The sequence below is a fragment of the Manis javanica genome, chromosome 3, assembly GCF_040802235.1.
Source record: "Manis javanica isolate MJ-LG chromosome 3, MJ_LKY, whole genome shotgun sequence".
Lineage (NCBI taxonomy): Eukaryota > Metazoa > Chordata > Mammalia > Pholidota > Manidae > Manis > Manis javanica.
This window is the reverse complement of record NC_133158.1, coordinates 44,520,966-44,536,649: the sequence shown is the minus strand read 5'-3', so window position 1 is coordinate 44,536,649 and position 15,684 is coordinate 44,520,966. Positions and strand designations below refer to the sequence as shown.

General features: G+C 44.8%; 1 protein-coding gene across 2 annotated transcripts in view; it reads left to right on the top strand.

Annotated features, from left to right (window-relative positions):
- The first annotated feature begins 348 nt into the window (after positions 1-348).
- The window catches only part of PCP4 (Purkinje cell protein 4), a 55,503-nt gene continuing 40,167 nt past the window's right edge, over positions 349-15,684 (top strand). Inside the window, exons 1-2 of one of the 2 annotated variants that reach the window (XM_037014781.2) lie at positions 437-496; positions 15,400-15,538. In XM_037014781.2, the coding sequence (XP_036870676.2) occupies positions 15,410-15,538 (129 nt within the window). In that variant the 5' untranslated portion in view covers positions 437-496; positions 15,400-15,409. Of the gene's footprint in view, positions 497-15,399; positions 15,539-15,684 lie in introns of both variants that reach the window. The other variant, XM_037014782.2, reaches the window with a different exon arrangement.

Sequence of the window (15,684 nt, the reverse complement as noted above, 5' to 3'; positions counted from 1 at the left end):
GCTGGGACTGTGCCGCACAGGCCAGGGGAAGGTGCACCGCCGGAGAGGACAAGGAGAGATGCTGACGGCACGCGCCGGTGTTTTCAGAACTGCACTACCTTGGGAAAACAAACCTTTCTGCTGATATTGAACATGTATTTTCCACGTGTCTAAATCCGTGAATTAGTGAACACTGGCAAACGTGTGATGATCTTGACTCCTCTGTCTCAGACTCGCTTTTGAACCTAGCAGACCCTCCCCTGCCTAGCAGAATTTGGAGCAGTGACCCAGCCCGCCTTCCTCCTTTGTTCCACTAGGTGGCCCTTTGTGCTCTCGGATGTCTGTGCAGTATTCAGACAGGTGAATGCATCCCATTGGCTTACGGGAGGCATGATGCCACAGGGCAGCCCTTTTTAAGAGAAAAGCCAGGCCTGGTGGAATAGCGGCCCCTGAGCGGTGTTCTTGGAGCTGAGCGGCAGGGATCCCGGAGCGGCCGTGATAAAGAAACATGAGCGAGGTGAGTGCAGCTCCCGCATGAGGGGGGCACTTGGAGCCGCCCAGCAGTCAGTGCCAGAGAACAGGAAGGTGTCCCAGGGCTCAGGAGAACTGACCTGCCCTGCCCTTAACTGCATTGAAGACCCACAGTACAGTACTATCTTGGTTAGAGTGGCAGATGCAGAAACTGGTGAAGTTTTTAAGTTTTTAAAAATTTGCCTTAGAAATAGAAAGGCATTAATTGTTTGCTTCTGATTTAATTGTGACTTTGGAAAGTGCTTTGGATTTTGGACCTGAGGAGAGAAAGCCAATTGTTTTAGTTTCTCACGGGAGGGGTGCCTCTTACAGCGTGTGTGCGCGTGTTTGTGTGGGTCTGGAAGCCTTTCAGAGTGTTAGCAGGCAGGCCATCTGGTGAAAGACAGCCTTGGAAGAGACGTGGGGAGAGGATTTCTCCACCTGGCTGTGGGGAGGCACCGCCTGTGTGGTGTACAGGGGCAGCTATAAGAGCACCCGGGCAAGAGCAGCCACCCTGGTGAACCCCGAGAAGCCCGTGTGCGTAGGGAGGGGCTCAGGCGCGGGCAGGCCCTGGCAGAAGGGGATCTCCGATTTTCCTCTGAAAGTCGCTTGTCTGAATAGGTTTACACAGAAGGTATTTTGTCGGGGCAAACTGATAGCTCATTTTATTTGTGAAAAGACCCTATTCTCTTTCTTTTAGAGGAGGCAGATCTGGGTTGGGACAGCACCACCCTCTAATTCAACGTGAAAACCCAGACAAGCCCATTTTCATTTCCTTTGTGTTGGCACTTAAATAATTACTTTCAAAGATCTTTTATATTCTCTTTTTTTTTTTTTGACAGATGGATGATCTTTTTTTGGAAGTCTAGAGTAAAATTAACAACTTCAGAAATAAAATGCCTCTTCACTGCTTTTAGCTCTGATGGATGACTTTTGATATAAACATAATATGATGAAGGAGTGGGCAAAGCTCATAAAAGACAGGAGGGGGTTTGGGATGGAGCAGAGGGCTGACGTGAGGAGGAGGGCAGGTGTGCGGAGGGGGACAGGAGGCTAGGAGCCTCCCGTCAGTGGCAGCACCAGTGACCGCACGCTGCACGCTTGCCCTGCCCTCCCAGTGCCCAGTACAGTGTCTAGGGCTCCCCTTGGGTTCCGTTGTTTGAGCCTCTCAATGACTCTGTGAGAGAGGGGCTATTATTATTGCCACTTGACAGATGAGGAAACAGAGGCACAGAGCAGTTCAAGGTCAACTGGTTCAAAGTCACTAGGTAGCGAGGGAGTCAGAACTTGGGCTGCAGAGCTGCGTGGCAGACCACCAGGTGGATCTTGATGCCCCAAGGCAAAGGGTGTCCTCAGAACAGTGGGTTTGGAGGGGGGGTTGGAGGCCAGGAGAAGGAAGTTGGGGCTGCGAACCAGAGACAGCGGTGAGCACCAGGGTGCCACGTCCTGCACGTTAGGTGGGGACTTCTGCTCCCCCGAGCTTTCAGAGCTTCTGTATTTGTGAAAGCTCACCTTACTTCCAAGGAGGGAGGTTGTGTGGGGTGCATTTTTAAAAAATATACAACTCAATGGTTTCATATAGAGGAACTTGGAAACGAGGAGAGCCCTGGGGTCCCCTCTCTTGGATGTGTGAGCTGCCCTGGGACTCTTGTGGTGTGGTGGCCCTCCTGCTGGCTCTCCCTGCGGGCTGTCACCCGTCTTCAGCTGGGGTCCTGTCTAGTGGGGTACTCATGAGCTTTCCAGAATGTCTTAGCTGTGTGGTTTCTGCCTGACTGTAGATGTCCCCAGCCCATCTCACCACTAGGTCACAACCTCTTTTACTGAGCGTGGCATGGGGGCATCTCTGTGGCTGTGGCTTTGCCCCAGTGGTCCATCAGACACATTCCCAGGCCCTCTGCCTTAGTTCCTTTAATGCTGATAAAATCTCACAATATGCACACCTCGCTTCTTTCTTCTTTGCCTCCCCTTCCTGCCTGCCAGATCTTTCCAGCTCCTGTCCCTTTCCTCCTGTCCCTCTGCACCCATGCCCCACTCATGTTGGGGGTATCCCCTGGCCTCTGGCCACCAGCTGGGGGACCAGCTCTTTGGCTGATCTCCAAGTTTCTGGGAATGTGTTCCTCAGAGAACAGGAATTTGTCCTTTGACTAAAACTTAAATCTGCTTAAAACATTTAATAAAATTGAACAGAAGCTCCTTTCTGGGTAGAGAACTGGATCTGTCCTGCCCCCACTAGCCCCAACCAAGCTTCTTTAATTGGATGACTTACATGTGGCTTCTAGTATTAATAACTCTCCGGCAGGGATGGATTTCAGATGGTCACTTACTGGTGTAACTAATCACTGCAGAGGACCACAGAAATGGGTGTGCATGTTCCTCTGACTTCGGGATTTTTTAAAAGTCATATAGTTTCTGCTCCAGCTGGCCAGGCTTAGTGCCTGCTGCAGAAAGGCCTCACATCTGCTCCCTTGGACCAGAGAGTGAGCCAGGCTGGGAGGAGAGGCCCCCAAAGGGCTAAATGCTCCCTAGGGTGGGCTCTGGTCTTCCAGATCTTTTAGCCTTTAAGGGGAAGGCAGTGGGAGGGGGTGCTTAGCCTACAGCTGGTTTTCAGTTGGACAACTTTACAGCACAGCATCTTCTTTATCCCTTGTGACAATGGTTTTTTGGGGGAATGGCATGTGATTGAAAAGAGCAATGCAAGTATGGGGAGGAAAGTAAAGTCCAAATTTAGGGCACTGTGAGAGAGTGGAGGTGGTGTGTGGGGGCGTCTAATTTACATGGCAGTATTAAAGTACGTCAGATGTGCCTGGAGCAATCTATGAGACGAGCTGGAAAATAATTGAGCAGGGATCAAAATGCAGGCTTAGGTGTCTTAGCTGGATCAGAAATCCTAACTGCCAGGGCTGGAGCGTATGAAATACATTTCTCTTCTCTCCCATCTGGACGCCTCACAAGAAGGAAAAGAAAAAAGACTCCTTTTGTTCAGCCACCTAATATGGATTGACAAAAAGGGCCCTAAGAAATGACACTCAGTCCCATTTTCTCATTCAGATGTCTGCTTTTAAGGTGCTTTTCAAAAGAACTGACTTAAGACAGCCAGGAGCAAGATTTTAATTGCAATACAAACCTTTGGAAGGCTGATTTGAAAAATGCCACCTACCATTACCCTGTTTGTTGAGGGGCTGGGGGAGGCCCCTGTTGTATAATGCATCAGTGGACAGCTATTAATTAGACTTGAGGCCCCTTTGGGAAGACATCTTCCTAACACTTGCTGACACTAACAGGAGACTGGCTGTCACGGGTCTCCTGTGTTGGCTCGGATGGGATGTTGCAACTGGACGCCAGGGCTACTGGCCTCCCTTCCACCCAGATGATGGCCACACACAACGGCTATGCCTGTCGGAGGCATGGTTCGAACGCCAAGAGGACATGTAAGGTTGAATCTCAGATTCACATGTTTGTCCTTAACCACATAGTCAGAAGCTACTAATTAAGCCTTAGATCTCTGAAGAAAGAAGAAAGCAGTGAATGGCAGTGTTCTAGACAGAGATTTGCAATGGGAGGGAGGGTATGTCCACCTACATCTAGGGCTGGGAGCCCAGCAAAGACATGATTTTTTTACCCCCCAAACGTAGCCATTGGTTAAAAAATATTATGCAATTCTGGCTTGGGGCTTACCAAGTCAGGCATCTGGGTAACCTGTTGGTGAGACAAATAGTAAGGTGAGACTGACCTGAAATGAGAATTATCATAGCTATGTGCTTCATGTGATGTAATACCGAACGGAAACAAATGCCAACAGATGGATGACTAGGCTTGTAAGGAACTGTGTATTTTAGAGCAGCTCAGCACTGAGGGTGTTCTGCATAGATTCTGAGGGTAACTGCTTAAAATGTGGATTTTGTCAGTGGTCTCAAAGGCCTATCAACAGAAGGCCAAATGGCAATTCCATTTCTTATGTAATTGTAACCCCATTCAGGGGTGTACCTGCAGGGAGATACGGAAAATCCAGCCAGATCCATACAGCTGGTTTTGCTGGATTGTACAGGGATAGGCTTTATTGTATCTGGAGACATTAGGTCCAGAGAGACACCAATTGTAACTGGCGTCGAAGTTCAACATTTCCTAAGTGGGAGAGCCACAGGTGAGCATGAAAATGTGCTGGGGGACTGACTACAATGGGTTGCCATGAAATGTGTTTCCCCCATCTTGCCTTTCATTAATGCCCTGGAATGAGAAAGTCTCATTGTTTTTCTCTTTTGAATTTAAGAATGACAGAATGCAAGATGTATTATTTTTCTGCAGAAAGAAAAATCCAGCAAGTGATTCACAATTGCTTTCATTAAAGGATTCGTGCCATGATGGGATCAAGGTGAAAAAGAAACATGGCGTTTGTAATGGAAAGTGCCCTGAATTTATGAGGAACCTATTCTCGGCATTCTTTTTCAAAATTCTAATTTCTGCCCTCAGTGCTTTCTGAGAGGCGTTGTCCTAGGTGTGAGGCACTCACACTTTGTCTGTGGTCTTTCTGTTCTCTGTCCGCTGGACGCATTGCACTCTTTCAACTCCTAAAGAACGTCAGGAGCACAAGCCCCAGGGCTTGTCATTGGTTTGGAGTGGCCTTCTGGGAAAGGCTTCATATGGGGGGAAAGGATTTCAGTATGCGTATGCACAGGCTTTTTATATTTGACTGATGGTTTTAGAAAACACAGCATTAAAGACCACAGTTTTTAAGTATTGTCTTAGTCTGTTTAGGCTACCATCATAATGTGCCACAGACCCAGAGGCTTATGGACAGAAATTTATTGCTCACGGTTCTGGAGGCTGAAAGTCCGAGATCGGGATGCCAGCATGGTGGGCTGAGAACCTCCGTACTGGTTCATAGATAACCGTCCCCTCGCTGTGACCTCACGTGGAGGAAGGGGCAAGGGAGCTCTCTGGGGTCTCTGTTATGAGGGCTCTGAGCCCACTCATGAGACTCCACCTTCAGGACCTAATCACTTCCCAAACACCCAGCCTTCTAATGCCACTACCTTTGCATGTTGGGGTTTCAGCATATGAGTTTTGGGGGAGCACAAATACCCAGACCCTAGCAAGGATTATGGATTGTATTTAATTTATCTGAATTGTCTTACCTACACTGTCAACTTCCTGAGGACAGTGATGTCTTTGGCACTTTGTGAGCTTCCGTTACTGGATGAATAAATGGATTTCAGGGTGTGAATTCAACAGTTAATACGATCCATGAGCCAGACGCCCTTCTTCTCCCTAAAAGTTAAGATTTGTGGTCCAGATGGGTTTGGAGAAGGAAAGTTCTATCTTTTGTTTTTCACTCCTGGTTTGAAACCTGTGTTTGCCATTTAAATCCTTGTGAGTTGGAAATGGATGCATTGTTATATATGCAAAATAAATGATTTTATGGCAGGCAAAGAAATGAGAAAAGCTGGGAAGAATCTTGACAGAAAGAACTCTTGACATTTGGAAAATGTCAAGGAAAATAGGGTAGCTGACAGGGTGGGGGTGAAAAGAATTCTAATATCCTGTAGTTCAGGGTTGTTTCTGCTGAGACTATTACACTTCAGATAAATTCTATGAAATTCAAACAGAAGGCACTGTAGCCATAAGAGCCGTGAATACCTTGAAAAACGGTTTGCTGTGCTGAAATAGGAAACCAATCTGACTGTGCCGAGAGATGAATAAGAAAGAGTCTAAACAGATCTTTGGTAAGATAGCACCTCATGCAGAATCATACTCGCCAAACTGCAAATGCTGGCATATTGTTGAAGGTAAAATATATCTAGCATACAGAAAGCAGATTGTTGATTTAAATATTTTAATTCATATTTAAAAGTCAACCATGGGTGTTAATATTAATTAAAAGAAATAGTTTAATTTGTAGTTGAATGTTTAAATATTTTAAAGTAATTTATATTTGAAATAAGGATATATGACAATTCCCATGCCAAGAGAGATTGATTTGCTTTTGTTCTCCTGGGACGTTAGACACTGAATTGTGACTCCATATGCCCTGTGCAATCTACCAGGGCTTGTCTCCACTTCCCTATTATCCCCAGGAATAAACTATTTATCACCCTTTTCCAATCTTTGGAAAGAAATGAGGCATGAATAATGTATAGAGAAACATTTTCCATTTGATTTGGTACAGGTGCCTTTTGGGTATGGATATGAGAAGGTCCTACAGGTCATTGTTTTATACCATAAGCCAAGCAAGCTTGCCATACCCATCAATAGCCCCAACCTATAAATCCAACATCTATTTCTGTGCTGTTTTACATGAACTATTCAACACAAGTTGTACATTCCTGGTATCAATCTGCTTGAATATTGTTTGTGCCTTGCAAATAGCCTGAAAATTATGCTTCAGAATCTCACTGAATTACTCCTCATTCCATTTCTAAAAGCGAATTGCTTGACCTTATTTATAACAGTGCCTGTGGAAAAATCAATCACCCACTAAATGCCATTATTTATATTTTACTCTTAAACTGCCACCTGATAAATAAAAGGAAGACAAATGAGAATCATAAAGCAGGAAGGTAATCACCCACAAATTGAAATCTCCCATGCAGAATATCTAAGGGGAAAGAAGCCAAAAAGTGTGAACTGACAGGACTCTTGAAATGAGGTAATTTTCATATTGTAATGGAACTAGAAGGGAGAACGGAGTGTCCGTTTCTCTGGAAGGTTTCTGCCCCCAGTTGAGGGCAGTCGTGGACTTTGCCAAGACTGAAATATCTCATCACCCATACTTCAGTCCTTCACCCAATGGTCTGGAATGTCTTCTGAATGTTAGTTTTGAAATACTTGTTTATGATTATTTGGTAGCTGAGATTGTATCTGGATTGACTTGAGATAATGCCTTTCCTGCTGTTATAATCCAAGAGCGGTACAACAAAAGACATGGTCATCCACCACACCTGTGGCCCCACCAAGGTTCTAGAGAGGAGACTAGTTATTTTTAATTTCATATGACATGTAAAAAGAGGACTCCAGAGGTTGGTGATACTCAGTAACATTTATCCTAACCAAACAAGAGAGTAAAATTATAACAAGGAAATGTGTTTTCTCTTTCCCCCAAGATTTCCCTTTCTTTTCTTTGTTTTTTAGCCAGTACACTTTTCTATTCAACATGTGGCTAAGTTTCTAAGATTTAAAAGCAAATTAAGAAATTGCACCTGTTTTAAAAGTTAAGCTTCCTAAGTATATAATTTCCTTATTAGGTAATATTTGCTGTTTCATTAAGGGTCCTTAGAAAAATATCACTTCTTTTCTTGAGCCTGGCAAAATGGCGAATCATCCCTAGGTTTTTCTTTTTCACATTTCCTCCCACTTGTTTGTTGTGCAGGAAGTCCGTGGGGCCATGAGTTCTCGTGTGTCTGAGAGTGGGTTGCCTTGAAGCATCCCTTGTGCTGGTCTCTTCCTCTCTCGGGGGGTGAGTGGTCCTCGTAGACCTCCTTTAAAAACTGCATCTGTTCCTGCGTTTCAAAGAGTTGTAAAGGGAGAGAGCAACAATCCAAGCATGCACCATTATGCCACAGTGTCATCTTCCCCCCCACACTATTCTGTCCATGTATTGAGCCCATGGCTATCCTGTTTTCTTCCCTTCTTTGACTCTCTCAATGAGCTGTCATTGTTCTAATAGTAATCATCAATGAGTCTTTAAAAACAAACATTCAAAGATTTTCAACTTTTTGGAAACTGTGTCTTCAGTCCTCCCACAGATCCAGGACAGAACAGTAGAACGGCATCCACAATGACCCCGTGAACCAGTCCTCTGGAATAGCGGTCTCCTGCGATTCTGATAGTGTGCTCTCTCAGGAAATGATTCTGAACTTGTATGCATAATACATTTTTTAATTTTAAAATTATGTATATATGCTAATGTGCTAGTATAGAAGTGCTCTTATGAAACATACACAAATGTAAAAAAGTAAAAGAATGAGAGAATGAATAAATAAATAAACCATACTTTTAGATATCTTGTTAATTGTGATGGCTTTATTAACCCTAGACAAAATTTGAAGGCACACTACGTATCTTGTGAAAGTTGATTGTTGATGGAAAAGTGTGGAAATCTATAATTCTATTTTGTAAATAAAATAGTCTTGCTAACCGGATTTCTTTTTGAGCCTAAATTGATGACTGTGGTTCTGAAACTCGGACTGACGTTCATGAAGATGTTCTAAGAGTAGAAGGACTAGTTAGCATTTGTATTGTTCCCTTGTTGTGTTTGCTGGCAGTATTACTATTTTTCCAATCTGTGAAAATTTTATGCAGGAATTCTTTCTTTATTGTGAGAAAACACATATCATAACATTTACCACTTCACCCATTTCTAAGTGTATAATTCAGTGGTATTATTTTACTTACTTTATTGTGAAGCAGGTCTCCAGATTTTTTTCATCTTGTGAAACTGAAATTTGAACCCCATTAAACATTCCCCTTCAGCCCTCCTGTTTTCCACCGGTAACTGCCTTTCTATTGCTATGAATTTGACTCCTGTAGGTACCTCATAGATATGGAATCATGCGGTATTTGTCTGTGACTGGCTTCTTGCACTTAGCATCATGTCCTTGAGGTTCATCCATGTTGTAGCCTGTGACAATACAGGACGTTTTGAAGGCACTTGCCCACTGTGGGGAGATTAGTTTAGTTAAAGGTAGGTAGTATAATCTGCATGTCGGCCCACCAGAGCCCTGGAACTGCAACGCAGCACGTGGCCATATTCTGAGAGAAAGTCAAGGGCGAAGGTGTCCTGGTTGGTCCTTGGCGGTGGGACTCTAATTCTTCCTGACCCACCAGGCAAAGATGGCAGGATCAGTCCAGATATTAGCTCTTGATAAAACCTTTTTCTTTGATATTACACCTAGATCCTAAACAGACAGAAATAGAAATTCTACAGTTCTCTTCACTTACAACCCTGGATACTCCATTCATACCATGATCTGTGTCAATGGCACCCCTGGGGTTGTGCTGTACACAACCTTTGCAGCTGAACATGGTGCTCTGTCCCTCTTTAGGGTGCAGTCAGTCTGCCTGAAGACCACTGCCCTAGAGGAAGACCATGGTTTGTATGGTCCTGCTTAGAATTCAGAGAATTAAAGAAGGCCATAGTTTTCATTTTGTTCAAGCAGTCATTTTAAAATAGGGATCTGAGTGCCCCAAGGCTAGTTTTGTTCATGATCACAGAGCTTCTTGAGGAAAAGCCAATCTAGGTTTCACTCGCACATTTCTTATCCTATTAACTTTCTTATTTCCTGTCATATCCTGGGTACGACCCAATTTCTTTTACACCTGCCCCAATTCCATTTAGGACTTGGCCATGGAATGTATTAAAAAATAATATTGTCCTGGATTTTTTCTATTAGTCTTGAGTGAAAAAAAGAACAACTACAGAAATCTTGACAAGTCATTCTGCCCTTCACCAGGTCTTCTACTGTTTATCTAGAGGTTCAGGCTTCCATTCTGACCCCCTCACCTCCCCATCGCACATGGAGAGGTTGGTATATGTCAGCATTGCTACTCCTATGAAATATCTCATTAGAATCTCTGTTGACAAAATGTTCTTCTGCCTTGCCTGGCAGAGTTTCCTTGACTTTGAGTTTACACCAGTCACCTTCATTCCTGGTCAAACCCTCTATGGCTGTTTGAATAAGAAAGAATATTCTGAACACTCCCCACCCCCACCATGAAACTCTCAGAAAATATTCACTCAGGGAATGGTGGCCCTTTCTGTACACATGTTGAATGTATGCTGGGCAATCTCATATTTGTTAGTCACATTTCTTTCTGCATTTTGGATTATGCAACTTTAAGACAGAGACTATGTCTTCCATACTTTTTCATCTCCCCAGTACATACCATCCAACCCCTACTGATGGAGAATCCATTATGTGTTGGACACTGTGTAGGGTGATGAAAAAGACATGGTCCCTATCCCACAAAGAGCTTATAGGCTAGAGCGGGAGACAGATCACATAGTATTAGCTGGACTACAGGATGCATACAGAGTATGAGTCCATTCGCTGTATAAGCCAAATGCCAGGGAAGCACTGGTCAATGTTGTTGTGCAGGCCTGGGAACGGGAAGAGGGAAGTATTCAGGAAAACCTTCCCTGTGGAGTCAATGCTTACATATCGACTGATGAATAACCACCACAGCAATGGTTAATCTTAAAAGTCGTAAACATTAAAACCACATAAGAGTTCAGCAATCTTCAAGCCCAATGAACAGATACATGTCTATTATACTATAGTTGACTTCTGACACCTGCTAGTGATATAAAAAATAGCTTTAAACATGTTGGACATCTTCTCACCTTTATCAGTGAATAGTTGGGTTCTACTGACTTGTCACATCTGCCTTTAAAAGTGTGAACTGAAAAGAAACTTGTTCAGTACACTGGAAGCAGACCACACAAGGTCAGTCAGGGAGACTTGGAATTGTGCTTATTATTTTGTTTTTAAAGTTCTGTGTTCTGTGAGAAGTGCTGAGTTTAGATGGATGCCTGTAATCTACCTTCTGTTGGGAGTATTAGCTTTCGTCCATGGTGGAATATCCTGCATACTTTGTATCTCAGAGCACCTGGTGGTTTCTTAGATATTATTGTTATTTCTTCTCTTTGGAGTTTATTCAAGGCATGGACTAATCCCTATATTTATAATTCTGTTCTCACATAAGCATAAGTCTTGTCAAAATATAGAGATAATACAGTGCCACATCACAGATATTATTTCTGGTGATGTTCTATACCTTAGAAATGTGGGCTATTTTACCTATTCTTGAAGATAGTTTCTTAAAATAGATGGAACAATTTGTCAAGTATGTCCACCAAATGCCTCCTGCAAGTTTATTGCTATTTTTTCATCTAAATCTTTCCTATCTTCAAGGTGGATTCCTTTCATTTTTGTGAATTTTGTGAATTTCTATGTCATCATTTTTTTGCTGAGTTCTTGTGGAGAGCCAGATTTAGCTGAAATTCATGTGAGAGCTCCCTAACTATTGAATCTTGGATGAGTATTTTGAATTCTCACATGACAAAAATACAAAGGCACTGTAATGTAAGTTTAGAGGTACAAGCAGTGCCCTCAGGGGACCCGCTCTCACTCTGCTGTCCCTTTAGTGTTACAAGGAAGCGGGGCAGGAACTCAAGAGTCAAGCAGATCTCATTAGAAATGAGACAATTTAAAAACAAGCAAGGGTTCTGTAATTGTTCACTCGTGTCCAACTCTGCAATAAATCTTGTGAGGTGATGGTAGCTCAGATAGAGTTGGGAAGACGGAGTGAGCTTGTGATTGGCTGATGGGGACAAGGACCAATGACACAATTTGTGGGGGCCAGTGAGAAACAGAAATGTGGTGCCCCATACTGGACATTGTTAAGAACTTCAAACAGTGATGACAGTGCATTAGCTCAAGCTTGGGGCCCTTCTGAGCCAAAGACCCCAGGTGACTGCATGGGTCACATGGGGTCCATGAGGCTGGCCCTGGGTAGGGGTGGGGAATGCCTTATTGTTTTTTAGGGAAAAAAAGAAAGGAAAAGAGTGAACTAATGAAACCCAATTCCTGCTCCGAGCAGAAAATTTAGAATGGCCAGCGCCTGACCACAGAAGCAGGTGGCTTGAGAATCTTACCCCCCAAATCAGATGGAGGGGCCAGGATGGCTCTGCGGAAGCTCACCGAGCAGAAAGCTTGAACAAGAAATTGGGCAATGCTGGGTGACTCGGCAGGACAGCTGTGAGGACAGAGCAGTACACTTGATTCAAAAACACGTGGAAAGTATATATTTTTAAAAGACCATATAGATGCTAAACTGTCACCCCAGTTCTGATTCCAAATGCCTTTACTAAATGTTGCCTGTTTATTCACATGAGGCTTTAGCAGCCTGCATTGTCCTGAGATCTTTTCTACACCTAAGTCCCCTGTCTTCGCCTTCTCTCCCTGAGGGTGTGATGGCAGGGGACTTGGTCAGCTAAAGAAACATTTTAGTGCTTGGGAGAGAAAGAGTTCTTACCAAAGTGAGAACCAGGGTCAGTATGTGCAGGTATGAAGCAATTTGATGGCGTGAGCCCCAGCCCTTTGTGACGACCCCATCCCTGGAAGGCAACCTTTCACTAAATTACAACTGCGTTTGTTTTTCAGCAAATGAAGTTGCTCTAGATTTCAGAGGGATTTGAAACTAAAATAGGGAGCCAGTATCCAGGATGAAGGAGGCAGGACCTTTACATTGAGGTGGTGGGTGGTGCTGGTAGCGACTGTCCGATGTATGCATTTCATTTTAAATGGGAAGATGGCTAGAACTGCCACCTCTCCAGGGAGCTTTTATGCTGTCCTCTGTTCTGTCTGAATGCACTTCTGGAGCTGTGGCAGCCGATTTAGGACAAAGCATTCCCCTTTCTTCCCGAAGTATACAACCTCAGACTTCTACCACATTCTGAAGCTATTTTCCTTTCAGTTGAGTGGAGGAAAAAACACGGCTGCTTCTTTATTACCAAAAAAGAAAGTCTCTAGCTTCTGAAGCCTCAAGACACCCCCTCTTGGAGGAGCACACTGAGTAGCTCACGGTGCCAAACCAACATCTGTGCTTCATCACCAGAAGTCATCGCGCGGGGACTGAGCTTTAGCTTAGAAGTGTGCGTACTGGAGTCTGTGAAGCTAGTTACAAGTGTGAAAAATAAATCAAGACACCCGGACAGAGTGAATTGCCAAGAAAGAGAGTTGTGTGCATGGCCCTGGGGCCCTGTTCTCACAGATGCGGGATGCATGCCTGCAGATTTGGCTTCCCAGTGGACTCTGAGTGCCCTGTGGTATATCGCCAGGGACCCCAACAACCTCATGTTCACCCGTCTTTCCTGAAACAGTCCACGCATTTTCACATGAAGAAGTTTGCATGATGTCATAGATTTTCTGCAGTTAGAAGGGTCTGGAAGCACGGTCCTCACTCTGCCACCAGATGGACTGGTGCCTAAAGTATCCGTGTCATTGATGGCAGAGGATCATCACAGGTTTCCCATCTTCCAATGTGTTTTCCTCTGGATGAGCAAGATGTGGCGAGGGCCTAACTTCCAGGCTAGGTGCAAACTCCGTCCTCTTCACTTAGCAGCTCCATGTCCTTGGGCATGTTACTAAGCCTCTCTGTGTCTCAAATTTTGTATCTATCAAACTGGAGGAATTGTTATATCTGCTCCATAGGGTTGTCGCCATGGAAGTGTTATGCTGTTGTTATCGAGAAAGTGTAGCTGCTTGTATTTGCAGACTGAGCCTCGTGCCTTGGGGCAAAGGAAGGAAAATGTCTTTGCCAAACTTGGAGACATCACCTTTCACTTGGCCCTAGATGTGCGCTTCTCTTGGCTAATGGTGGATTTGGCCTGCGTCCTTTCTTCTGTGTGCAGTTTTGTCCCCTTGATGAGGACGCTGAGTGCAGCAGGAGGTCATGATGGGCTCGACCTTGGTGGGACCGTGTGGCTGTGATGAGTGACTGTTCAGCGCCAGCAGGGAGGACGGTGCAGGTGCTGTTAGGGTAAGATTCTCCTGGCCACAGAGGCATTTTCATTCTGGGATGGTTGGCCACTCTTTGGCCTTTACTTGATTACACCCAGACGTGCATTTTACTAGCCATCTGGGGAAGGGATGGAAGAGTGGATGGGTGTTACTGTTTAAGAGCAAAGGCACAGTTTTCTGTGCCCAGTTTCATACCCTCGGGACACCATGTGTGGGTTTTCTGACCTCACATCAGCTTCTTTGGCCTTCGAAATAGAAAAGTGCCCCAAGTCACATGATTCTAGGAGAGACAGGCAGGTGTGGTGTTTTCACAGTGATACCATTTAGGTTTCATTTAGTTCTAGAAAACTGGCCTTGCTGGCTGGTTGGTGTCCCCCTCATCCTCTGCATAAGGAAGATTTGTCCTTAAATGAGTTGGGTTATAGGCACGTCTGTTTCCGCCTTCACATTATCTTTTGTGGACAGTTTTCTATCCTTTTTCCTTTTCTAGTCAGTCATAACTTCTAGGGACAGGGAGAGAAAGCAAATCTCTCTGTCCTTTGGTGCCGTGCTTGAATCTGGGGCCTTCTGTGTATGCTGTGAGAAATGACCAATGCTGGGGTTCTGTGTCTGGGAGCCCACTGTTGTCTTCTGTCCATCACAGCAGCTGCTCGAGAAGGCATGTGGTCTTTACATCAACATTTATTCTGCAGTAACCCGGAACCGACACACATTAGGAGGACAAAAAGGAAGTTGGGCAGATGGAACGGCATTTCTCAGAGTGCCGCCCAGATGCGGCTGGTGGATGGTGACACCCCCGCTCAGGGAGGGCCCAGCACCTCCAGTGTCGCGGGGCTTCCGGAGTGGCGGGACGCAGCTTGACTCGACATCGTTGGTAAAATGGAGCAGCTGTGAGCTGATTCACACGTCCTTGTCTCCAGGTTCATGGAGAGCCTGCAGAGTAGTGGACCGCGGGGCGCCCCCAGCCCTCTCACCCTCCTCCTGCATCTTCTCTTTCCAGAAAGAACATGAGTTGTGACTTGTATGAAACACACAAACTGCACCCATGCTGGGATCAGAGGCCCAGAAAGCTTCAAATGAACTGAATAATTTGATAACTGACCGGGAGAGGCGGCACACTTTAGGAAAAAGTGGTCACAGACACTAGTATTTTCTCTTTGGGTTCTCATGATAGTCATGTGAGATATGGGTTTATTTTATTTTATTTATTGTATTTTATCTTACTATTTTATTTTAATCCTTTATGAAAAAGGAACTGAACAGATGAAGCAGTCAAGGCCTGGGGAGGGAAGCCACTTGCTCAGGTCCTTGTGGCCACATGGAAGAGCTGGGGTTTCTCCAGGCCTTCAGATTGCTGAGCCCAGTGTACTTCTGATCCCTTACGTTACTGCAGGTTACATACGATGGAAAAGAGAGGGCGATACCTGCTTTGGAGCCTCTTTTACCATTACCTTTCAGTCCGATTCCTTCCAGGGACCATATCCATGCACTGTGACTGTTTCTATCTCATTGAATCCTCGCAGCCTGATGAGGTAGGTGGCTTGTCATTCCCATTTTACAGAAGCAGAAATGAGACTCAGAGAAGTTAAGTGACCTGCACAGGGTTGCACAGCTGCTAAGTGACAGGGCTGGGCAGTCTGGTCCAGGATACTCTTTCCTTCCTGTTCTTTCTTTTTTG